This window comes from Trichosurus vulpecula, chromosome 6 (genome assembly GCF_011100635.1).
Source record: "Trichosurus vulpecula isolate mTriVul1 chromosome 6, mTriVul1.pri, whole genome shotgun sequence".
Taxonomy (NCBI): Eukaryota; Metazoa; Chordata; class Mammalia; order Diprotodontia; family Phalangeridae; genus Trichosurus; species Trichosurus vulpecula.
In genome coordinates this window covers 275,529,268-275,553,190 of record NC_050578.1, presented here as the reverse complement: position 1 = coordinate 275,553,190, position 23,923 = coordinate 275,529,268, and the positions used below count along the sequence as shown (strand labels likewise).

The 23,923-nt window shown below is 52.4% G+C and overlaps 1 protein-coding gene across 3 annotated transcripts; it reads right to left on the bottom strand.

Moving 5' to 3' along the window:
- Positions 1–97: 97 nt before the first annotated feature.
- On the bottom strand, positions 98–13,279 carry SCYL1 (SCY1 like pseudokinase 1). Of its 3 annotated transcripts, none has more exons than XM_036763300.1 (18): positions 13,082–13,279; positions 12,644–12,784; positions 12,019–12,141; positions 11,686–11,912; positions 11,356–11,446; positions 11,009–11,164; positions 6,595–6,753; positions 6,354–6,461; positions 5,486–5,599; positions 4,294–4,449; positions 3,953–4,141; positions 3,142–3,217; positions 2,742–2,912; positions 2,023–2,201; positions 1,154–1,216; positions 837–1,046; positions 543–624; positions 98–419 (listed from the first exon to the last, which is right to left on the bottom strand). In XM_036763300.1, the coding sequence occupies exons 1-18, from the start codon at positions 13,199–13,201 to the stop codon at positions 295–297; spliced, it is 2,490 nt and encodes an 829-aa protein (XP_036619195.1). In that variant the 5' UTR covers positions 13,202–13,279; the 3' UTR covers positions 98–294. The 3 variants fall into 3 exon arrangements, with proteins under 3 accessions (XP_036619195.1, XP_036619194.1, XP_036619196.1); XM_036763299.1 differs by having other exon boundaries at positions 1,154–1,246; positions 13,082–13,268; XM_036763301.1 differs by lacking the exon at positions 1,154–1,216 and having other exon boundaries at positions 13,082–13,258.
- Positions 13,280–23,923: the final 10,644 nt, after the last annotated feature.

Genomic DNA, 23,923 nt, shown 5'->3' with positions numbered 1-23,923 from the left:
CCTTCGGTTACCCCCCCATAGGAGGCAGCCCAGCCCCTCAAGTGCTCCCCCCCTTCCAGGAAGTAGCTCCCAAGATCCAACACTCCTGGCCAAAGACTCCAAGGGACTAGAAATAAAATGTATTCCAGCTCTGATTATGTACATGGGGAGACAGGCCCTAAGCCAGGCCTGGGCCTTGCACATGGTTTGTACAATAAATACACGGGCAAAGGGTGGGCCAGGCCCCCAGGAAGGAGCCCCTTTCCCACTCCGCATCCCTAGATCTGAGGCAGGGGTGATGCCAGGGTTCTAGAGTCAGTCCAGCTTTCGTGCTCCCAGCTTCATGGGCCCCTTGGCCGCCTTCCTCTCTGCCCGCTTGGCTTCCATCTCTTTCTTTCTCTCCTCTCTCTTCTTTCGAGCAAGCTCAGCCTTGGCCTGTCCTGGGAGACCATGACATGAGAATTGGGGGCTTAGTGGGGGGGGTTTCCTTCAAGGCCCCAGCTCTGGGGAATCCCATTACCCCACCCCAGGAAAAGCACCAGAAGGGAGACAAGGGGACCTACTGCTCTCTGACTCCAGGGTCCCCCAGCTCTCCTCAGTCCCCCAGTCCCCAGAGGCTTCTGTGCTCCAGGAATCTGGATTTCTCTGGAGAGAGAAGAGAAAGAAGTCAGTCAGGGCCAACTTAAGGGCTCAGAGGCCTGACTTTCACCTCCCTGTACCTTCGTCCTGGTTGTAAACTGCCTCCCAGGACCCCAGTGACCTGGCTCAGGCTTTTACCGGCACCCCCCACCCCAATGCCCAGGCTGGGCAGGCCTCCCCCACCCCCTTCCTGGGCAGTGCTCACCCACACATGTTACCTGTGTGTTGGCAGTTAGGCGAGGTGCCAGGGCTGAAAAGGGATCTGCCTTCTCACTGGTCTCCGTCCCACCCCAGTTGTACTCACTGGCCAGCTTGGTGCCCTCAGGCACTTTCTGGGGCCTTGACTCCTGCCAGCCCTGGTCCCAGGAGCCTTCAGCCTCCCAGCTGCTCCAATCAGACTCAGGGAGCTTCTGAGAGGGGCTGCCTGCCTGCGATGGGAGAAAGTCAGAGGCTGGGGGGTGGCAGAGTCACTGGACCACCTGGACTCAGGGGATCCCACTGCTAGGCCCCCTGCCCTCCAAGCCCAGGGCCTCACCCTCCTGGACCGGTGCTCCCTATCACTGATGCTCCAATCCTCCCGCTGAGCTTCTCCTTCTTGCTGTAGAGGAAGGGGCAGGGGGCAGAGGATCTGACTCAAGAAAAAGAAAGAGCCTGGCCCCCACTCTGGCACCAAGCAGCCCTCCCACCCTGAGCTGCACAGGCTCCCTCTGGGCTTCCCTAAACCCTCCATGGGTCTCTCCATTTGGGAGGAGTAGCCGATGATGTCCCAGGCCTCCCTGCAGGATGTGGGAAGGAGGAACAGGAAGAGAGAAGGGGCTGTTTCCAGGGGAGTATAAGGGACACACACCCTAAGAAAATCCTTAAACGCATGTGCAGAGTACCGCAATGGAGGCCCCAGCCCGTGGTGAGCTTCCTGGGGTCACAAGAGGGAGAGAGCTGGGACTGACATAGCACTTTGCAAGTATTAGCCCCTTTGCACTATCCTAGGAGGAGCTACTATCATGAATCCCCCTTTCATGGGCAAAAAAGTTGAGGCAAATAGAGGTGCAGTGCTTTGTCCAAGATCACCCAGCTAGGATGCATCTGAGGCTGGGTCCTGGGCTGCCTAAGGGAGGTGCTTCTCCCCTGCCCCATGACAGCAGAATAGGATCTCTAGGCAAGAATGAAGTAGGGGGTCCCACACCCTGCAGCCTGTTCCCGACATGTGCCGAGCTCACCTCCCCCAGGGCTGTGGACCCTCCACACCCTAGGAAACTTACTGACTGAACATAAAATCAATAGTCCAGGGACATGAAGCCCAAAAAGCCAAAGCCCCTGCCCTCCCAGACTCTCCATTCCAGCGCATGCAGGGGCACGAGGAGGAGCGAGGAAGCGGCTGGGAGAGCGATCCATGGGCCCTCTTACCTCCAGGCTGCCCCAGTCTTCATCATCCCACCGGTCGGAGGAGCCCTCCCCTTCCTCGGCTGCCTCCTCCTCCTCCTCGTCCTCCCCCTCCCCTCTTGTGTCCCACTGACCTGAGGTCACCGGAGGGACCTGGGCAGGGGCAGCTGCTGGAGCTGGGACTGGGGCTGTTGCTGGGGGGCCTGGGGAAGAGAGGAAAGGGGGCACATCAGGAGTTCACCAGCCTCCTCAGAGGATCCAGATCTCCTACATGTCCATAACCAATGAGGGAGAAGCCAGGGGCATGCGCCCGGCAGGTACTCTGATGGCCAGGGGTAGATGCTCCAGGCTGCTGAAGCTGTGCAGAGGAGATGGGCCCACAGAGAGCTCCACACCCCACCCAGGCAGGAAATGGGGCTTGGAAGTTTGGACAGATCTAAATTCCAATGTTAGGGTCAGGACCTGGAGAGAAGCTATGTGAGGTGGGATGGCAGCTCCCAGGCTCACTCCCCAAATGAAAATCTCCCAGGGTCTAGAGCTGGAAGGGCCCTCAGAGGCCATCCTGTCCGGCCCTGGGGAACTGAAGTCCAGAGAGTAGAGCATCCAGGGTAGGATAAGGCAGCCGAGGCTGTGGGGCTGTGTGGCTGTGTGAGGTAGGGGCTGCAGATGCCATCTGTTGATGATGATGATGGGAGCCAGGGATAGTCTGGAATCCTAAGTTCCCAAGGAATTGGAAGGCTCACCTTCTGAGAGTGGCCTGAGGGGGGCGTCGCTGGCTGGGGCGCTGTCAGGGGTGGTAGGGTTGGCTCGGATCAGCTTGGAGGTGAGGGAGGAGACACCTGTCACTGCCCAGCCGGCCCAGCTTGCTGCGGTGGCCCCTGGCCTGGGGCTAGAGGCTCTGTGGACATCCTTCTCTAGGGGAAGAGAGGACAACGTGGGATGTTCAAGGCTGAGATTTCTGGGGAGAAGCCCCCAGAAGAGGGAGAGCTTCGGGAGCAGTGTGACGGGGGCATAGGCGGGCCTGGTCCTCATCACCGGGTCCTCAGGGGAAGTACTGAGGCTATCCATAAATACCTTTGGGGTGGTGCCACGCAGTACCAGGGAAGAAGGACTGGGGGAAGAGGGGCACCTATATGCGCTCACCCATTTCCTCCAGCTGGCCTGGGTCTTCAGACACAGATTCAAGTTTGGCTAAGAAGCTTCGAATGGCCTTGAAAGCCTGTGGGAAGAGAGAGAAGGGAAAGTGGAGGCCTTGGGGGAGGGGGCACAGAGGAGGGGAGGGGAGAGAAACTGGGAGCCAGGAGACCCCTCCCCATCACATCCTAGACAGTGAGTTACCTCACAGACTCAGTTTCCTGATCCATATAATGGGACACCAGGGGACCTCAGAGGTTTCTTAAACACTTCTGAAGGACATACTACGTGATGGGGCCCTAAAGACACAAGGGGTAGTGTGGCCCAGGGGCTGGGTTCAAATCCTGCCACAGAGAGGATATAAGGGAAGGGCTGCCATGGGCAGATTCCAAGGGCCCTTCACCTCCCTGGGCCTCAGTTTCCCCCTCTGGAATAGGATAGGATTGGACCTGATTCCCACTAATGTCCCTCTCTCCTACCTCCAGATCTAAGATTCTAAAATGGCTCAAACGCTAATAAATGTGACACAGAACAGCTCAGGAAAAGGCAAAAGAAGAGGGCCAGACAACATTCTCTAAGACAATCTGAAGACAGCAAATCACCTGGGGCAGGGAGGCTCAAAGGAGGCTTCTGGGGAGGGGGTTGAGGGGCACAGCCTAGGCAAAAGAATGGAGGCAGGAGATGGTTCAAAGACCTAACAGAGAAGTTAGTGTAAAATCAATAGGCTGGGGGTGAGCTTAAGTCCCAGGTCTGGTAGGCAGCTTGTGTCTTGTTGTGAGTCAAAAGCTGGCCTGGTACCCAGGCTTCTGCCCAGCCTCACCTGGTCACGCACAGTTTTCTCAGGGTCTACGGTCAGGGTACAGAGGACTGGCAGAATCTTAACGGCACAGTCGTTCATGGAGTAGAGGTTGTGGGTGGCAGCAAAACCCAGGACTCCTGCTGCCCTCGACGGGGCAAAAGGGTCCCTGGTGGCCCGGCTGAAAGCCGACGTGAGGACCCGGTGTCTGGTCTGAGGAAGAGGAGATGGCACTCAGGGGCCCATCCCAGCCAAGACTGTGGCAAAGCTGGGCCTTGCTCTGGGGTGCACCCGGGAAAGCGAGGGACATAAGGAGGCCACCTAGCCTGGGGGGGAGGGGGTGCAGAGGCAGGTGCCTGACTCACACTGGCACTGAGGTAGGGGCCGATCTTGCCCAGGCACACAGTGGTGTTGCAGCGGATGGGGCCCTGGTCGTCTTTGGCCTGCAGCCTGGCAAAGTGCTTCATCAGCTCTACGTTGAGATTCTGTTCATTCAGCTTGGGGGCCAGGAGCAGCATAGACTAGAGGACAGAAGTGGGGGCCGGGGCCACAGCCTGACTCAAAACCTTTCCAAGATCCTGGAGACCCGTGTCTGACAGCAAGCCCATCCAGCCCGCTGCAGGCCCCGTTCCTTTCTACCCCACAAAGGCTGCTGCCCACCTTCAGGTGCCCTCCAAAAATCCCGACAAAGCAGCTTTTTCCCAAAGTGGGCCCACTGACAGATCCCATTGCAGATCTGCTGGTAATGCCTTTGGTATAGACCACCCTGTACAAATGCTCTCTCCAGTCAGGTAAAGGACCCAAGTTTGGACCATCTGCCTTGTAGGGACGATCCTAGCCCTAGAACTGGAAAGGACCTCAGCGGCCAGCAAGTCCAGTGAGGACCCTGAGGACCTGGGACTGGGTCACAGGCAGTATGTGGAAGAGGAGAGATTTGAACTCAAAGCCTTGGACTCTAGTGCCTGTTTTCACTACACCAACTTGCCAGGCTAGACAAAGAGGAGCACTGGGCTGAGGCGGTCAGATCATGAGATTCCAGGGCTCGCAAGGGGCAGAGCCAGCACCCAGACCCTCTGTCCTGTCGTCACACAGCAATGACCCCTGCTTTGACCATCCTGCCCCTCCGAAGCTCCCAACTTCCCACCAACACAGAGGAGAAGAGCCAGCAGCTGGCCACCCCCTCCTGCCCACCCCTCACTTCCTGCTTCCCTAGAGCAGGTGGGGGTGGCCACCTCTCCAGGTCCAGAAGGAAGGCTGAGGATGGCACTTGCAGCCACGGGCTCATGCCAAGGAGATCCCAGGACAACCAAACACTCGGGATGGAGTTTCACAGGACTCTGGAAAGGGGATGGACTGAACAGTCATCCCAGTCCAACCCCTTCCTTTTCAAGATGAGGAAGCTGAAGCCCAAGAGCAACAGGCTTTGTCCAGGGCCCCAAACCCAGAGTGAGGCAGGGCCTACTGTGTGATCTCTGGGCTGACACTGGACCCTGATGGATGGTATGCCTCGTCCCCCCAGCCCCGCCGTGGCCAGTGTTCAGCGCCTGCCCAATGCACCTTGACAGTCTGCTCCCGGATGGCAGGGTTGGTGTCCAGGAAGCCATGCACAACGTGGGGGAAGATCTGGGTGTTGACTGTTGGCTCGTTGAGGTACTGAATGAACTGCTCCATCTGTGCCGGCACGGGGGTGGGGGTGGGGTGGTGGAGAGGAGACATGTGAGGCCAGTGGCAGGTCACCAAGGGGGAGCCACTGCCCAGAGCCAGGGCAAGGCAGAAGCTCTCAGCCCGCCAGCCATCTGCCCATGACTGTGCTCTCCTCTGTGGGCTGGGCTTTATCAGAAACTAATTTGTATTTCTATCTGTTTATCTGGCACAGTGCTTGGCACATAGAAAGTACTCACTATTCTTTCATCTCTTCACTCATTCCTGGGGCCTTCTTGCCTCAGTTCTCCCAACTAGTCCACAAACAACAAAGACCAGGCAACATTCCTGATCCTGGGCTCAGGTTGGGCCAGCAGGATGTAACCCTTGGGCTTCCTTTCCTGGGAAGCTCCATCTCTGGCTGCAACCTGCTATCTCTTCAGCTCAAAAAGGATCCCTGTAGCCAGCCAAAATACCCAGGTCTTTGCTGCTTGGGTTTCCCTCCCCAAAGTCATTACTGTGGATACCTCCAAGGTCTGAAGGGGCCTTAGTGATCAAGGTCAGCAGCCTCCCAAGGAGGAAACTGCATGGCAGAGAAGTTCTGTGCCCCAGGTCCCGAAGGCAGCCAAGTGGTCCTCTGACTTCCCAACTCCAAATCTGGAGTTCACTGCTCTCCTCTCCCCTACCCCCACCTCCTCCAAGGAAGGGGCCCCTCCTCAGCCAAGACACATCCCTGCCCCAGGACCCTGAGGGCCCCTGGAACCAAGGCTGGGGAGCAACCCACCTGCTGTAGTAAGCGGATGCGCATGGCCCGGTCTGTGGAGGAGAACATCTTTACCACAACAGGAATGATTTTTTGCTGGTATTCCTCAGCGTTGAGGAACTTCCCAACCTGCAAGAGAACAGGGGCTGGAGGCTCTGACCTGTGGTCACAACTCAGGTCTAGGCAGAAAGTCAGCTTGGGACCTCGGCAGCCAAGGGCACCTCTTCTCCTTCCCTTCCTGGTCACATGACGCTTAGCTCACCTTGAAGAGAGGGGTGAGGATGACTGCTCCAGCACTGCCATATTCAAAGGCTGTCAGCAGCTGGGGCAGGATCTTATGCCGGCAAAAATCCTCAGGGAAGGAGTCCAGACTCTTGCTCAGTTCCTGAAAGAATTTCTGCTTCTCGGCAGGCTCTTTGATCTATAAGAGAGTAGTTGGCATAAGACAGTTGTGATATGGAATCCCAGCATCTCAAAGGCAGAGGTTCAGGGATCATCTAGTCTAATCCATACCTGAGCAAGAATTCCTGCTATAGCCTCTTTAGGCAGTGGCCATCCAGCCTGTGCTTGATGACCACAAATGAAGAAGAACCTACCAGCACCAGAGGAAGGCTGGTGCACTTGCAGATAGCTCTGATAGCCCAGAAGTTGTTTTTTCCTGACATTAAACCTTAATATGCCTCTTTCCAACATGCAAGCATTTCTCCAAAATCTGCTCCAGGAGTCAAGCAGGACAGGTCTCATCCTTCTTCCATGTGACAAGCCTTGATCATGCCCCAGAAGTCTCCTCTTCTCCATCCCTAGCTCCTTCCAGTCATCCTCCTAAGGCATACTCTCAAGGCCCTTCTCCACACTAGTTACTGTCCTCTAGATACATGCCAGCTGGTTCATTTCTCCCCTAAAACATGGCACTCAGAACTAAAAACAACATCTCAGATGAGGTCTGCTTAGGACAGAATGCAAGAACACAAGAGATCACCTCAACAATTAAGAGCTGAAGTAAGTGCCTTTCAGAACTCCAGGCAAGAGATTCCATAACCAAATAAGCAACAGAGAGAATCACAAAAGGACAAAGCAAATAATCTTCCATCATAAAAAATTTTAAAAGGCTAACATGGAAATATGTTTCACCTGGCCTCATATGTATAATCGAAGTCAAACTGCTTGCCTTCTCAAGGAGGGGGGAGGGTTGAAATCAAGGGAGAGAATTTGGAATCCAAAAATTTTTTAAATGATTGTAAAAAATTTTTTTACATGTTAATTGGGAAATATTTAATGAAATAAAAATATTAATTAAAAGTTATTGCAACTGGGATAAGAAGAGAAACTGACAAGTGGGAAATCTTTGCATCAAATGTCCCAAATAAAAGCCTGATATTCTATACAGAAAACTAACAGAAACATATGAGACTAAGAGACAATCACAACACATAAATGATCATGGGGCAGCCAGGTGGTAAAATGGTTAGAACGCTGGGAAAGCTTGGGTCAGGAAGACCTGAGTTCAAATGCAGCCTCAAACACTTACTAGCTAGGTGACTCCGAGTAAGTCATTTTACCTCTTTGCCTCAGTTTCTTCAAGTGAAAAGTGGGGATAACAATAGTACCTACCTCCCAGGGTTTCTGTGAGGACCAAATGAGGTAATATCTGTAAAGCTTTCAGTAGGTGCTTAATAAATAAATGCTTGTTCCTGTCCCCCTTCCAAAAGAAGAAATGAAAACTATCAACAACCATATGAAAAATGTTCCAAACTACTAATAAATTAAAACCAATAATTTTTCAAAATTATGATATTTCACTTAATATACATTAAATAATCATAAGATATCAATCAATAAGATAATCAAAGCAAAAACAGCCAATGTTTTGGAAGGGCTGTAGGAAAGCATGGTAGAAAGATATAGAGAGCCAGCCTTGGAGCTGACAAAGTCAAGGTTCGAGTCTTGTCTCTGACACATAACCATGGACAAGTCATTTAACTTCTCAAGGCCCCAGACAGCTCAGGACTATGAGTAACAGACAGATTATCGATTGCCTGACACTGGCGGGAGGAGTTTCCATATTGGGTATTTCCTATAATAATCCTAATGACAGCTAGCATTTGTAGAATGCTTTAAGGTTTGCAAAGCACTTTGGAAATGTCATCACATTTTTTATCTTAACGACCTGGGAGGGAGGTGCTATCATTATCTCCATGTTACGGAGGAGGAAACTGAGGAGACTGACACAGGGTAAGTGACTTGTCCCAGGTCACTAGGTCACATTTGAATTCAGGTCTTCTGGATCCTCTGTCTAGTACTCTAATCTGCCTCTGCCTGCCAGCTGGAGAAAGGCCGCACAATTGTGGTAATGTGAATATAATGCAATGCTATGGTGCTGCAAGAAAAGATAAATACACAAAATTCGGAGAAACCCAAGAAGATTCGGATGAAGAAAAATGGTCCTAAGACAAGGTGAAGGTGGCCAGTGAAAAACAAGCCACTGACCACAGACGAAATTAACTGTATCCGAATCCCAGATGCTGACACTCACGCTGCTCCCCTAGGAGCTGGAGGTGGGGACTAGAGACAGAATGGTGCGTACATCGCTGGCAGTCACCTGCTTGTGCTTAACTCTTTTCCTTTGTTAGAGGGAAGGGTCCAGGAGAGGGAATGTTGGTTATTGGGAAATGACAGTTGTGTCAAAAACAAAACACTTTATAAAACTTTTAAAAATTCCACCTTCTTAGATTTGTCCCAGGCCTCTAGTCCATCAAGAATTTTTTGAATATGGATCCTGTCATCCAGGGACAGCGAATTCTTTCTGCTTTGTGTCATCTTCCTCTATGCTTTTATCCAAGACTCTAGTAGAAATGTGAAACTTCACAGGGCCTGGCATAGATCCCTGGGGCCCTCCACTCCAGACCTCCTTCCAAAGTGACGTTGCACCATGAATAACTACTCCTTGGGTCTGGCCATTTAATGGGTTCTCAAAACCACAGCTCAGGTAGCGGAAAGCATGCTGCCTTTGGAGCGAAAGGCTCCAGGTTCAAATCTTAGCCCTGTGTGGCCTTTAGTTTCTTCACCTGTAAAAAGAGGAGCTGGGCATCTGCTAGGACTCGGCAAATTCTAGGGACCACATCCCCAGTGCTACCACCCCATGGCCCTGGTCCTTTCCCTCTGTGAACATGGCTCCTTTCTCCAAGGATGGGCAGAGAAGCGGGGAGAGAACCACCTACTGTGTGCCAGTGAGCACTTTACAACTGTTATCCCACTTAATCCTCACGGCAACCCGTCACAGACACTGTTACTATCCTAATTTTACGGGTGAGGAAACATCCAATGGGAGGTTAAGTGGCATGCCCAGGATCACACAATGAGGCTGGATTTGAACTCAGGTCTTCCTGACTCCCGGCCCAGTGCTCTAATGAGTCTATAAAAGCAAGACCTGGGAGTCCAAGAGAATAGAAAGGAGCTTAAAAGGTGGGGGCTGGAGGGGCCCTTGGAGGGCACCCAGTTCAGCCCCTTCCTTCCACAGATGAAGAGACCGTGGCTCACATTCATGGGTTATCCAAAGCAATGTAGCGAGTGGGCGTCAGGCTGGGGTTTGAATCTAGGTCTCCTGACTCCTGGGCAGTCCCCTTTCCACATGATGCCAAAGGGCTGTCAAGGATGGCCTTACTGATTTCATTTCTAAACTAGCCTTGATCTTGTAAGAGACTCTAAGTGCCTCAAGAGGGGCTCTGTCACGTTGTTCTTGTGTGTGTGGCAGTGGACATTTCTGTTCTGCTTTTAAAAATGGATAACTTAGGGGCAGCTAGGTGGCGCGGGGAGTAGAGCAATGGCCCTGGAGTCAGGAGGACCTGAGTTCAAATCCAACCTTAGACACATGATACATACTAGCTGTATGACCTTGGGCAAGTCACTTAACCCCAATCGCCCTGCCTTCCCCCCTCCAAAAACAAACCAAAAAACCCCAAAATGGGTTAACTTAAACCCCAACACACATCATTTCTCAATATACCCCACACCAAATTCTCTTGGAATCAAAAAGCACAGAGCAAAGCTGATGGTGTATGCCACATTCTGCACTCTCGGTCCCTCTCTCCAGACCCACGATGTTCACTGCAATTAATCTGGGCTCACCTGGGCTGGCTTTTCAGGTTATTTTTCAAACTGTCATTAGTTTTAATAAGCAGGCCTTGAATTGGGACTTCTCTCCCCACTCCCCTCTCTTCCCACCATGCTTCTTGCCCCTCCACCCTAGGCTCATTTCTGTTCTGCCCAGTGAGATGGTCCCGGCTCCAATGACGACTCTGGGATGACCATGTTAGTTTGGTTTCAACTTGCTGATCACAGAATGAACTAACCTGGGTCTTGCTTAACTATTCGCTGGCCAGCTGGACTAGGCCAGACAGAGCAGTCTGGCATCACCCACCATCCCTTTGTGTCTATACTGAACACAGGATCGCCAGCCAGGAAATAGCATTTATAGTGAGGCGGTGTGTGAGAGTGTGAGTGTGTGTGTGTGTGTGTGTACACAACATTTCCCCAACCTTAGAAAGGACACAGAAAGAAGAAATTTGGAAAAGCAACATGGCCCCCGGTGGACAGAGCAGAAGGGGCAGATGAGGCAGAAGGCAGTCCAACAGCACCCTTCTTCTCAGGGGCAGCTCCCTCATACAGCATGAGCTCACCTGGATTTCCTCAAGGAAGAGGTTGGTCTCCACAAAGCTGTTGCACATGAACCCACCAGGGGCCTGGCAGTTCTGCAGGAAGCGGGATGGATTGGGACGCACCCTCGGGTTGGCCCCCACCAACTCGCAGTAATGGGGAACCAGAGACTTTGGAATCTGGAAGAAGGGTAAGCACAAGAGGGGCCTCGGTTGGCCAGGGAGGACAAGGGGCTGAATGAGGTAGGTGGCAAGAGGGCTGGGGTGACCAGAGAAGGGACAGGGGTCCATGGCTGAAAGGAGGAAGGCAAGACCCAGAAATGAGGGGGCATCCTGCAGGCTGAGGGGGAAATTAGGTCCCGGAGACTCACCTTCCCCAGGGAGCGCAGGGAGGAGGCCCGGGCCAGGGGGCCATTGAACACCTCCCAGATTAGACAGCCCAGTCTCCACATGTCAGCTGACCTGTGTTGACCCAAAGACAGGACTCAGGGGCCCTCCTGGGCCTGACCACGCTGAGCCAGGTGGCACCAGGGCTCTCTACTCCTCCCCCGCTTTCCTGGGTTTCTACTTTGCTGTGGTACTGCTAGAGGCCAGGGAGAAGGAGCAAGGGCCTTCTATCCACCAGCTCTCTGGGCTCCTTGGACAAGGTCTCATTCCACAAGGGGCTTGACCCTCCTGCCCACCCAATCCCCCATGCTCACCATTTCTCCCCCACGCTTTTGCTACTGCTATCCGTCATCTCAGGGGGGTCGTAGCGCTCCAGGTCGGGGATCCCCTTGCGGGGGGGCTCCCCATTGTCCCCCTGGGCCGAGTACATGTAATCGAGGCCCCCCAGCTTCCACTCCCCAGCTCGGTCCACAAAGACAGCCGCCGTACACACATTGTTGTGAATGAGGCTGCAGTCGTTAACCAGGAAGCTCAGGGCTTTCTGTGGGGATGAGGTCAGGCTTGGGGCACAGCTCGGGAGGCTGGCAGCACCTCCCTCACCACCCCCAAAGGGCAAGCTGAGAGGGATGCGGGCATCTGGTTCTCACCACAATCTGATGCAGCCCCCAGGAGATCTCCAGCTCACTCAGGCCCCCTGTTTCTGCTTTCAACTTCAGGTATGTCCCCAGTGGGGTCACAGGCTCAGTCACCACATGAAGGCATTTGTCTGTCTGGGAGAAGGACCAAGACATAGGCAGGTCAGTATAGGCCCAGGATCACAGATCCCTGGGCTGAGCTAGATGGGAAGTTAGAGACAGGGCAGGTCGAGATGGGGGAGCCAAGGGGTTAGGGACAAGAGAAAGGGGCTGTGGACACCAGGAGACCCTGAACAAGGCATTGCTGCGGAGGGGGAGGTCTTAAAGACAAAGGGAGAAGAGGAGACTCTGGGATACAGTGGAAAGGGGACCAAGGTTCGGATCGGGCCCTGCCCCAACTCGCTATGACCTTTCAACAGGCCCCTTCCCCTCTTTGGGCCTCAGTTTCCCCATCTGTAAGTGAGGAAGTTAAGAACAGAGAATCTCCAAAGTTCCTATGATCTTTTGGGAAGAGAAGACGTTTATCTGGCGGGCAGAGAAAGAACAGGAGGTAAGGGTCAAGAAGGGAAACTGAAGGAAGGGCAGAGGAGGAGCCCGGGGTCCGAGGCCCTTGGGGGTGCGCCTCCGGCAGGCCTACCTCCAGCCCATCGATGTAGGCCAGGATGTTGGGGTGCCGCAGGGTTTTGAGCCGCTTGAAGGCTGCCTTGGCCACCAGCGTCTGCTCCTCGTCCCCCGGCTTGGCCTCGTACACGAACACGGACACTGCATTTCCCGTGGCCTGCGGTGAAGCGCGGGCTGGTGGGAGGACCGGGAGCTTGGGGGGTCCCCCGTCCCCCTCGGCCCGGTCTGCGGGGAGGCGAGCCCTGGCCCCCCCCCTCTCCCCGGGACACGTGGGGGCTCTGCTGGGGGGGGACCCTCCCCCCAGGACTGCCCAGGGCCGCGGGGGCCACGTCAGGCAGGGCGAGCCGGGGGCGGGCCGGGGGCGGGGCCAGGCCGGCTCCGGCTGCCCCGGGCTCCGGCCAGCGCGGCCTGCTCAGCCCGGCCGAGCTCCCGCTCCCCGGCCCCGGCCCGTCACCTTCTTTTTGCCGCGGTGCAGCGCCCACAGCCCCGGCCCCGGCGCGCCGCCGCCCTCGGGGGGCTCCGGGCTCAGCTCGTACGGGAAGTCTCGGATCGGGTCCCGGGCGAAGAACCACATCTTCCGCCCGGCCCCGGCTCAGGCCCCGGCTCCGCTTGGGCTCCGGCTCCGGCTCCGGCTCCGACTCAGCCCGGGCCCGGCTCCGCCCCCTCGAGGCCCCGCCCCGCATAGGGTCCCGCCCCTCGCGGCTCCGCCAATGGCGGCCCCGCCCCCGAGGGCCTCCTCCACCGCCACCCCCGGGTCCCGCCCTCATTGGGGGGGGGGCCTGCCCCTCGAAGCCCCGCCTCCTTAAGCTCGGCGCTGCTCAGGCTCCGCCCCCCAGGGCCCAGCGCCCCTTCATCCGCTCGCTCCTCTGGTCCCGCCTCCTCCTTCTTCCGCCCGCCAGAGACTGACGCGCAGGGGTGGGGCCTCTAGGGGGCGGGGCCTCTGGGGGGCCAGAGGGAGCAGGGGGAGGAGGGAGCAGGACGGGGAGGAAGGGGCGGGAGCGAGGAGGGAGAGGGGAAGAAGGAAGCGGAAGGGAGAAGCTGCATAATACCAGCTGACGTTGACAAATCCCCCGGGGCGGGGCGTGCACCTAGTAGGTGCTTAATAAATGCTGGTCCACGAGGCTGGACGGGGATGACTTGCCTATGGCCATCCGTCCAGTGAGTTTCAGAGGCAGGGGGGTTCACTGGAATCAGGGAACCTGGGTTCGAGTCCTGCTTAGACGCTTAGAGTGGTGTGATCCTGGGCAAGTCACCCTGTCTGCCTCAGTTTCCCCATCTGTAAAATGACCTGGAGAAGGACATGGCAAACCCCTGTAGGATCTCTGCCAGGGAAACCTCAGATGGAAGAATTGTCTGAAGGTGCCAAGTCTGGTGGCTGCCCCTGGAGGAGAATGTCACTGGATGCACTGAGAAGCCCCCTCCCCTAATTCTGGGGGAGAGCTCCGAGCTCCTGCGTCTGCTGCAGCCACCATCTCTCCTCTGTCTCCACCAGCTTCCTGCTTCTTCCAGTCTAGCTCAGGAGGCAACAAGAGGCCAGCCACGGAGTCCAGACACCGACTGTCATTTGTGGCTAATCGATGGAGGAGCTAGGAATGGCCTCCTGGAGAAGGGAGCTAGGGAGGCAGAGATGAGTAGGGAGCCAGGCCAGGGGAAATGCCCAGAGTGTATGAGGAACAGCCAGGGCCGGTGTCCCGCTATCCCGGGATGAAGGAAGAAACCGGAAAGGGGGGAAGAGGCAGCTAAAACCCAGAGATTTTCTGTCTGATCTTAGAGGGAATAGGGAGCCACTGAGGTTGATTGAGTGGGGGGGCGGTGGGCTTCTGGAAGCCCCCTCTGGCAGCTGCTAGTAAGTGTCTGAGGCTGGATTCAAACTCTGGTCTTCCCGACTCCAGATCCCACTCTATATTGTTAATGCCAGACTCCTAATTGGCTTAGTCCAGAGTAGCCAGTAGCTGCCCCCAGGGCTCTTCACTCTTAGGGTCTAAGAGCTGGCAGGCACCTTTGTGATCACTTGGTCCAACCTTCTGATTTCACAATAGGTTCAGCAAACTGTGGAGAGCCAGGGGAGGCAGTGGCCTAGTGACCTGTCCAGGTCCACAGACCTGCTAACTGATGGAAGCACTAGAAAAGCCAAGCTGGATGGATGGGCAAACCTCCATTCTGTAGAGGGGGCTGGCTAGGCCTCTCGACCCCTGTGACCTAGGAGTCACGGAATCAGCCAGCAGGAAAGGTGGCTCTGATGGCATCTTAGCCAATGATCCCTAAAGCAGGGACCTTTTCCCCAGCCTCGTGACAAGTGCTCACCAAGCCTTTGTCTGAAGCCCTCCAGGGAGAGCCCTTCTGGAGGCCACAGGCTGAGAGGCTGGGCATCTGATGGGTGGAGACCCATCCACAGCCACAGAGGCAGGCCCAGCATCTCCAATGAATGGCCATTGTCTTCTAAAAGATACCCAGGGATGGGAAGTTCCTTACCTCCTGAGGTTTCCCAGTTCACAATGAAGAGCAAGCTCCAATTGTTAGCAGGTATTTTTCCTGCATTAAGTCAGAGAATGCCTCCTTGCCATTCCCCGGGCCAGGATCTCATGGTTCTAACCTTTAGGGCCCACAAACCAAATCTAGCCTTGCTTCAATTAGGCACAACAAACATCTGTCTTCTTTCTCTTTTTTTTTTTTGAGGGGGGAAGGCAGGGCAATTGGGGTTAAGTGACTTGCCCAAGGTCACACAGCTAGTACATGTGTCGAGTGTCTGAGGCCAGATTTGAACTCAGGTTCTCCTGACTCCAGGGCCAGTGCTCTACTCACTGCGCCATCTAGCTGCCCCACAAACATCTGTCTTAATGCCGACAATGAGCAGGGCACTTCTTCCTCGATATGGTCCTTCAGATGCTTGAGAAAGATCTCCTGCCCTCCAGATTCATTAACAAATCCATTCCTCTCCCTCCCCCATCCGTTGAGTCCTATCTCATAACAAAGATCACAAAAGAAAGAGAAAAAAGCAGTTTGACCTCGTGTGGCAGTATATGACATATTCCAAACCTGTGCTCCCCCACTTCTCCAGCAGAGAGAGGGAGGGGCCTTTTCTCACTGCTTCTGGGCAAGCGTGGTCAGTACAACGGTTTTGTTTCCACGTCCTTCAGTTTACATTGTTATAATCACTGAGTATCTTGTTTTTCTCCTGCTTCCCAATGAGGATGTCTGGTTGACTCTTGGGTGTACCCTGGTCTACCCTGACCTGTCACCCTTCCCGTGGCCCCTACACAGCACCTCAGATGGCAGCCCCTCCTCGGAGAGGCTAAGGAGGCTGCTTCCGGAGAGCTGGGATGGTGTGGCCCACGAAGGCTGTGGAGAGACTGCAGAGCTCGCATCTATAACCTGTAACTGCTTCTGGTCTGCGAACCACATGGCTGGAGGAAGCATTTGTTGACTGGCTGTGTGACCAGGCCTGGGAGTATCCTCAAAAAGGGCCCAGCAGCTTTGGCTATTTTTAATCCTGCCCTTCTCTCATTTTGTGGCCAGTGAGAGATGACGCTGTGAGAGGAGGGGCCGGGCTCCCCCTACTAGGGTCAGGCCAGCTAAGAAGCGCATTATAAATATCATCACAACCACCCTGGGAAGTTAGCGCCGCTATTATCCTCAGTTTACAGATAAGGAAACTGAGGCAGATAGAGGTTACACAGCTAGATGTGACTGAGGCTGGATTTGAACTCAGGCCTTCTTGACTCCAGAGTCAATGCTCTGTGCATCAGGGTGCCACCAATTGCCAGTATCCCAGAGGCCAGGTTAGCATCTCCCCAGCAATGCCCCAAAGAGTGACCTTTGGGACCCAGGCCAGAAGAAGCCTGCCAGAGGTAGGCCTGACCCTGGCAAGATCAAGGTTAGATAGGAGCCGAGCCTACTTCCCCTGGTACTTTTGTTCTTGCTATGTTTGGGAATTAAGGCACTAGTGACTGGCTCTAGTCATGGAGGCAGCTGGTGCTGTCACAATGGATCGGGCATTGGGCCTGAGTTCAAATCCAGCCTCAGATGCTTACTTCTAGCTGTGCGGCCCTGGGCCAGCCATTTACCCTCTGTCTGCCTCAGTTTCTTCTACAGTGAAGTGGAGATAAATAATACCACCTGCCTCCCAAGGTTGTTGTGAAGACCGAATGAGATAATATGGCTAAAGCGCTTAGCACTGCCTGGCACACAGTAGGCTCTATATAAAGGCTATCTATTATTGGGAGAAATACATCAAAGAACCACAACACAACACTGTCATTTGGCTCCTCTTTGAGCACAGAGAACAACCAACCAACGCCCCCGGGGACGTCCATTCAAGGAAGTGCCCGTGCCAGCCACGCTTCCTTCAAACCTGGCTCAGCCTGTCCCTGCCTCTGCTGCTCCTACTCTGGGGTCCTCTGTCCCCTGCTTTCCGGCTCGCTGGAACGGAAGCCCTCTGAGGACAAGGCTCAGGTTTGTCTCTCTGGTACTTAGCACACAGCGGGAGGCACTTAATAAGCGTGCACTCTAGTATCTATCCATCCGTGCATCTTTAGTCTCGTCCTGAGTCACAGCCCTGCGTCACCAGCTCTCTACCGGATATTCCCAGGTGGGCGTCCCTGTTCGGCAGTGGCTCAGCTGAGGCCACAGGCGCCGGTGACCAGCGGCAATCTCTGTCCTTTCCCTGCCATCCCAGTATGTCCAAGGTCTGGCTCTAGGGAAAGCCCAAGGGAGGCAAGCTCCCTGATTTTCACATTCATCACCCCTACCACAGCTTCCTAAGGAAGAATGTCACCTTTGGCTCTAGTCTAGGATTTCTCCAAAGAAAGGGGTTGAGGGAGGAGGGAAGTTTAAAAAAACACCCTCGAAATATGCACATATTAATCATAATGAAATAGGCTCATTATCAAACAGAACTGAGGATGCCAATTACAGTAGAAAGAATCATCGTGTGGTTTGTCGTTCGGTCATTGTACAATCGCGTCCACTCTTGGTGACCCCATTTGGGGGTTTCTTGGCAAAGATACTAGAGTGATTTGCCATTTCTTTCTCCAGCTCATTTTACAGATGAGAAACTGAGGCAAGCAGGGTGAAGTGACTTGCCTGGTCACACAGCTAGGAAGTGTCTGAGGCTGGATTTGGTCTCAGGAAGAGGAGTCTTCCTGACTCTGTCCTAGCACTTTATGTGCTAGGGCCTCAACTGGCTGCCAACTGTATGGTAGTGTAACATAAATTAAGGTGGGTAGAAATGCTAAAGTAATCAAATGCCTTGGACTAAACCTTACTAGGTGCTAAACCCCAGGCCCACACCCTTTGCTAACTAGGTGTGAATCCTTTGAGCCCTGAACAGAGTATAAAAGCTCAAAGGTTAGCATTCTGTCTGGGGCTGTCACTCATGGAGGAGTGTGGATGTGGGGACTCTGGGCAGCCATTGTTAAAAGCCTCGCAGCTCGGGGCAGTGAGTAGAGCACCTGAGGTTCAGTGAGGAGGACCTGAGTTCAAATCCAGCCTCAGACGCTTGACACACTTACTAGCTGTGTGACCTTGGGCAAGTCACTTAACCCCAATTGCCCTGCCTTCCCCCCTGCAAAAAAAAGAAGTGGAAGAGTAAGAAAATAAGTGATAAGGAAATAAAAGGCTAAAATGCCAGATTTCAAAAAGGAAGAAAATCCAATAAGAGCCACCCAGCTTGCCAACCCAGATGTTGATGCTTTCCTGGTAACTATGAATTGTGATTTGGTCTGTTTCCAATGTATGTTTCTAATTTGTTTGTATTTGCTCCGAAGTTCAGGTTGCCAGTTTTTCCTCCTGAACTGAGTGTATATACATATGTTGGATTAAAGTAAGATTGTTAACCCCTTAATGTTATTTTCCTTAGTAAAGCAGATCAAAAGAACCTGTGTTGGCAGCGTTCTTGTTGTTGGCCTTGTGTTGGTCTTTTACCCCAACAACAGCTGCTAGCCAAATTGTTGCAACAGCTACAAAAATGATTAATTTGGCATGTCTAGTACAATCCATTGGGAGGCTAACATTCAAGCCTTATTGGAGCATAAGTGGGTTTTTTGAGGGGGGTTGTCTTTTTTTTAAGTTTATTTATTTTAGTTTTCAACATTCACTTCCATAAGTTTTAAATTTGCTTCCCTCCCTTCCCCAAGACAGCATGCAATCCGATATAGGCTCTACACAGACATTCCTATTAAACATATTTTCACATTAGTCATGTTGTATAGAAGAATTAGAATGAATGGGGGGAACCATGAGAAAGAAAAAACAAAACAAAACAACCAAGACAAAAAAGAAAACAGTCTGCTTTGCTCTGCATTCTGACTCCATAGTTCTTTCTCTGGATGTGGACAGCACTTTCCATCATGAGTCCTTTGGAATTGTTTTAGGTCCTTGAATTGCTGAGAAGAGCTAAGTCTATCAAAGTCAGTCATCGCATACTGTGACTGTTACTATGTACAATGTTCTCCTGGTTCTGCTCACTTCACTCAGTATCAGTTCATGTAAGTCCTTCCAGGTTTTTCTGAAATCTGCCTGCTCACCATTTTTTTCTTTTTCTTTCTTTTTTTTTTTTTGCTCACCATTTTTTATGGAACAATAATATTCCATTACACTCATATACCACAACTTGTTCAGCCATTCCTCAATGGATGGGCATCCCCACAACTTCCAGTTCTTGGCCACCACAAAAAGAGCTGCTCGAAATATTTTTGTATCGGTGGGTCCTTTTCCCATTTTTATGATCTTTGGATTCAGCCTAGAAGTGGTATAAGCATAAATGTTTTTTGCAAGATTGTTAATTATCCAGTCTCCATTTTGCCTCCATGAAAGTTCAGTCAGATCAAACACCAAGAAATATCTTCTTTCTGGTGACTTCATCACTCTTGCCAGGATCCTGCAGACACAACTATCTCCAGACACACTGCTCTAGAGGCCAGTCCCTCAGGGTGCTGTGGGGTGGTGTGGGCTGCTGACCCCTCAGACATCCTAAGGAAGAGGGAACACAAAGACAGACAGAGGAGGCAAGGCTAAGAGGCCACACAGTTGACATTGCTGTGACAGAGGATAGGTAGGGACCCTGGCTCCCCATCCCTCACTGGCATCACATCTTGTGATCTGGGAAGATGGATCCAAAGGGGGCCACCAGCAAGCAGCAAGGAGCCTCTTCTTTGATCTGATCCAGTGCCCTGGCCCATTTCTGCTGGGGGAGGCCACCAGCTGGCATTGCCACTACCCTTGCATTATCCCGGCCATCTCCCAACTGCCCTTGGTGATGAATCTGGCCCCAAGTTCAACAGAAGCCTAGAGATGTGATCTGGAATATAACCCAACTTACTAGGAGAATAAAATCCCTCTCATCCCTTCCAGAACCCATCCCAAGGGTTTCCCTCAGACAACATCCCACCCCCCATTAACTTGATGCAATAATTCACTTTTTTCCCTTCTTAAAAACATTTGAAAATGGTGAATTCAACTATCATTGGCGATTAGAAACATTTGAAGACATGACGAGCAGGGCTCTCACAACATGGCTAATGTTTTAATAGTTAATAGGTTTTGTCTGATTTCATCTGTATAATAGGCATTGTATTCCTTACCTTCTCAAAAGGTGGGAAGGGAATGGAGAGGAGAGAATTTGGAACTGGAAATTAAAAGTTTTTAAAAAAAATGTCAACAATTCACTCTTGCTAGGCATGTGACTCATTAATCTACTCAGAGAGAGCCTAGAAACCCAGAGGGTGAAAACCAAAGCAGCCTTTCTGGGGGTGAAGCTCAGACTGTTGCCCTTGGCTGGGCTCTTCCTCCCAGCCTGTCTGAGGGAGGGATAAAGAGAAAGGATGAGAGGCACACTCTGGACCTCCTGGAGCCTCCTCCTCCAGTATTCTGAGGAAGCAGCCAAATGTCCAAGGGCACCTGAGTAGGAGCAGAAATGGAGATGGGGTGAGGGTGGGGGCAGGGAGAGAGACACCCACATTTGGGGTTTGAGGAGGCATAGAATGAGAAGCTGAGGGACTCAATGACAGAGTGGGAAGGGGATAAAAGATTGGTGGGGGGCAAAGGGAGAGGTGGAAGGAGGCAGCTGTGATCAGAGAACACTTCAGAGTTGGCATCATGGAGTTAGAATAGCTGTGGGGAATGGTCAGATAAAGGGCATGACCATCACTGTCGGAGGGGACACCAACGTGTATCTTGAGGTCCCAAGGGAGGCAGGTAGAGATGGAGAAGACTATACAGAAGCCAGATTTTCTCTTTGAGAAATGGAGGCGAGAATGACCTAAAGTCAGGAGGATTCACTTTATACCCCACAGTTTGGCAAAGATGACCAAAAACTTACACCATCTGTGCCAGAGGGACTGACACACCGTTGTGAGACAGCAAATTGGGTCAATCGTTTTAGATGTCAGTCTGGAATGAGGTGAGAAAGGTCACTAAACTGCCTATTCTTTGACCCTGAGATGCCACCACTGGTCACACACCCAAAGGAAGACAAAGACAGACACAGAGACCCAATACATACAGAGACAGTCAAAGCAGGACCCTTTGTGGTAGCAAAACCAAAACGAGCAAGCAAACAAAAACCCTGGAAATTGGAGAATTACTGAAAAACAGTGTATGAATGTAATAAAAGGGGGGCCACTGGGGGGGTACCATAGTGCACAGAGCACCTGGACTGGACTCAGAAAAATTCATCCTCCTGAATTCACATGTGACCTCAGACACTTGCTAGCTGTGTGACCCTGGGCAAGTCACTTAACCCTGTTTGCCTCAGTTTCCTGATCTGTGAAATGAGCTGGAGAAGGAAACGGCAAACTATTCCAGCATCTTTGTCAAGAAAACCCCAAATGGAGTCCCAAGGAGTTGGACAGGACTGAGCAACATGCATGTAATACAAGCTTCTTCTTTCACTCTTCTCATCTCTTTTGATGTGGCTCAGATAGAAATGGTCCTGGGATGAGTCGTTATTTTGCGATCACTTTTTAAATATTTAATGTTGGATCCGATCCCAGATAGTCTGCATTTCAACCCTCCTGCCAAGCCTTAGCAGAGGCTGTGATGGCCTTAGGGCACACAGGTGCCAACTGTACCTTACCTTAAGCGGCTCTTCCCAACTCTGAGGTTGCCTCTCCTCCCTCAGGCTGTGGATGATGGGTTGGGCTTTGTAGGAATTGCCATTATAATCCTTAGGTCTACACTTGTTCATTTATTGGTTTGAGGAGAAAACTCCCAAGGCAGAATGACGGGCTCTGAAACTTCCAGAAGGGATTGTTGTATGTTGTATGGCTTAGATGTGCTCCCATCTTATAAGGAAGGGCTTCAGTGATGTTTGTGAAGGGAGGGCAGCTTCCAGAGGAATGACCCAGAGCCACATTGATGAGGACGGCCAGGGCCTGTACTGAGTGATCTCTGGGCAGATAGAGCAGAGACTTAGCGACAGAACAAAGGGATGATTGCAAGTGACAGAGAGCCGAGGGAGGGACTCGTGTTCTCCAACTACAGTAATCACAGTTTATCAAACAGAAAAGACATGGAGTGAGGTGTCCTCGCCCCAGTCATCCACCTTAGACACCCAGAGCCTTCTCTTTCTCGCTCTCTCAGCTCTCCGGGGGAAGTGGAAGAAGTTTCTGAACCAGTCACACCTGCAGTTTAAATATTTCTTTTTTTTCTTTTTCTTAAATTTAGACTTAGGCAGGAAAGGAGGGAGGAAAGGTGTGGGTCTGTCCAGCCTCCTACCTCTGCTCCACCAACTCTATGGAAAAGGAAAATGGCTGAGGGAGTATTGGCTAACAGTCTTCCGATTCAGCCTACTTGATTCCTAAAGTACAGCTTTGACTTCACTCCCCTGCTCAGTGGATTCCGGTCTTACCCTGTAATCTCTAGAATCAAGCACAAACAAACACAGTCGATCACTAAACATTTATCCAGCACCTACTATGTGCTAAGTGCTGGGAATACAAAAAGAGGTGAAAGCAGTCCCTGCCCTCGAGGAGCTTACACTCTAAAGGGGGAGAGCACAAGCAAACCAATATACAAATAAGCTAGAGACAGGATAAATGGGAAACAGCTAAGAAAAGGGGGTGCTAGAATGAAGAGAGATTGGGCAAAACTATCCTGGAAAACAGGGGATTTTAGTTGGAATTGAGAGAAGCCAGGGAGGGATGCAGTGAGTAAAGCACCAGCCCTGGAGTCAGGAGGACCTGAGTTCAAATCTGACCTCAGACACTTGACACACTTACTAACCGTGTGACCTTGGGCAAGTCACTTAACCCCAATTGCCCTGCCTTCCCCCTTGCAAAAACAATTTAAAAAAAAATAAGGGAAGCCAGTGAGATCAGCAGTTGGAGCAGAGGAGGGAGAGCCTGTGCAGACATGGGAACAGCCAGAGAGCATGTCCAGAGCTGGGAGATGGAGGGTCTTGTTTGTGGAACAGCTAGGAGCCTGGGGTCACTGGATCGAAGAGGATGTGTCCTGGACTGAGGTGTAAGGGGACTGGAAAGGGAGGAGGGGGCCAGGTTAGGAAGGGCTTGTTTTTATTTGATCCTGGAGGCCATAGGGAAACACTGGGGTTCATATAGTAGGAGGGTGACATGGTCAGACTTGTGTCTTAGGGAAGTCCTTTTAGTGGTTGAATGGAGCATGGACGGGAGTGGGGGGAGATCTGAGGTAGGCAGCCCCCCCACCATCAGCTACTGCCACAGTCCAGGGGCGAGGTGATGAGGGTCTGCTCCAGAGGGGTGGCAGGGTCCCTTCAGAATGGATGTTTACTGTACTAAGTAGTAGATAGCAGGTGGAAGACAGCTATTTATTTCCGCCATTACCAAAAAAAAATAAAGATAAAATTAAAATGCTCAAAGCACAGAAGACTCAAGCTGGCATTAAAAAAACAAACAAACCACATTTGCAGGCCTGCAGAAGAGGTATTTCATTTTCCCCTCTATCCCTGCCCTGTCCAGGGCCTCTTTCAGACTCCCATTTCCTAGCAAGCCAAGTCACTGCTTGGTCTATAGCCCTTCGGCCTCCCTCTGGCCTCCCTCTGGGGCTGCCCTTGCCTCCTCAGAGGAACCTGGAGGTGGCAGGAATCACCTCTGCTTCCAGTCAACCCCCAGAAACTCCCAATGTCTCTGCTTTACCACCAGGGCAGAACTCAGCCACATCAGGATCAAGTTTTGGTCCCTGGTTTGTAAGGAAAGAAACACAAAAGAGCCAAGGCAGCCAGAGTTAGGCAGCAGACTAAACTTGAGGTTTATGAAAGCACATCTTGCTGCTGCTATATTTAGCTATCATAATTGTTGGGAGGGAAGGGGAGGAGGAATCC

Coding starts and splice junctions, on each gene's coding strand:
- SCYL1 (XM_036763299.1), bottom strand. CDS start 13,201: ATGTGGTTCTTCGCCCGGGACCCGATCCGAGACTTCCCGTACGAGCTG. Junction 12,785..13,081: donor TGCACCGCGGCAAAAAGAAG/GTGACGGGCCGG, acceptor GCTTCACCGCAG/GCCACGGGAAATGCAGTGTC. Junction 420..542: donor GACCCTGGAGTCAGAGAGCA/GTAGGTCCCCTT, acceptor ATGGTCTCCCAG/GACAGGCCAAGGCTGAGCTT.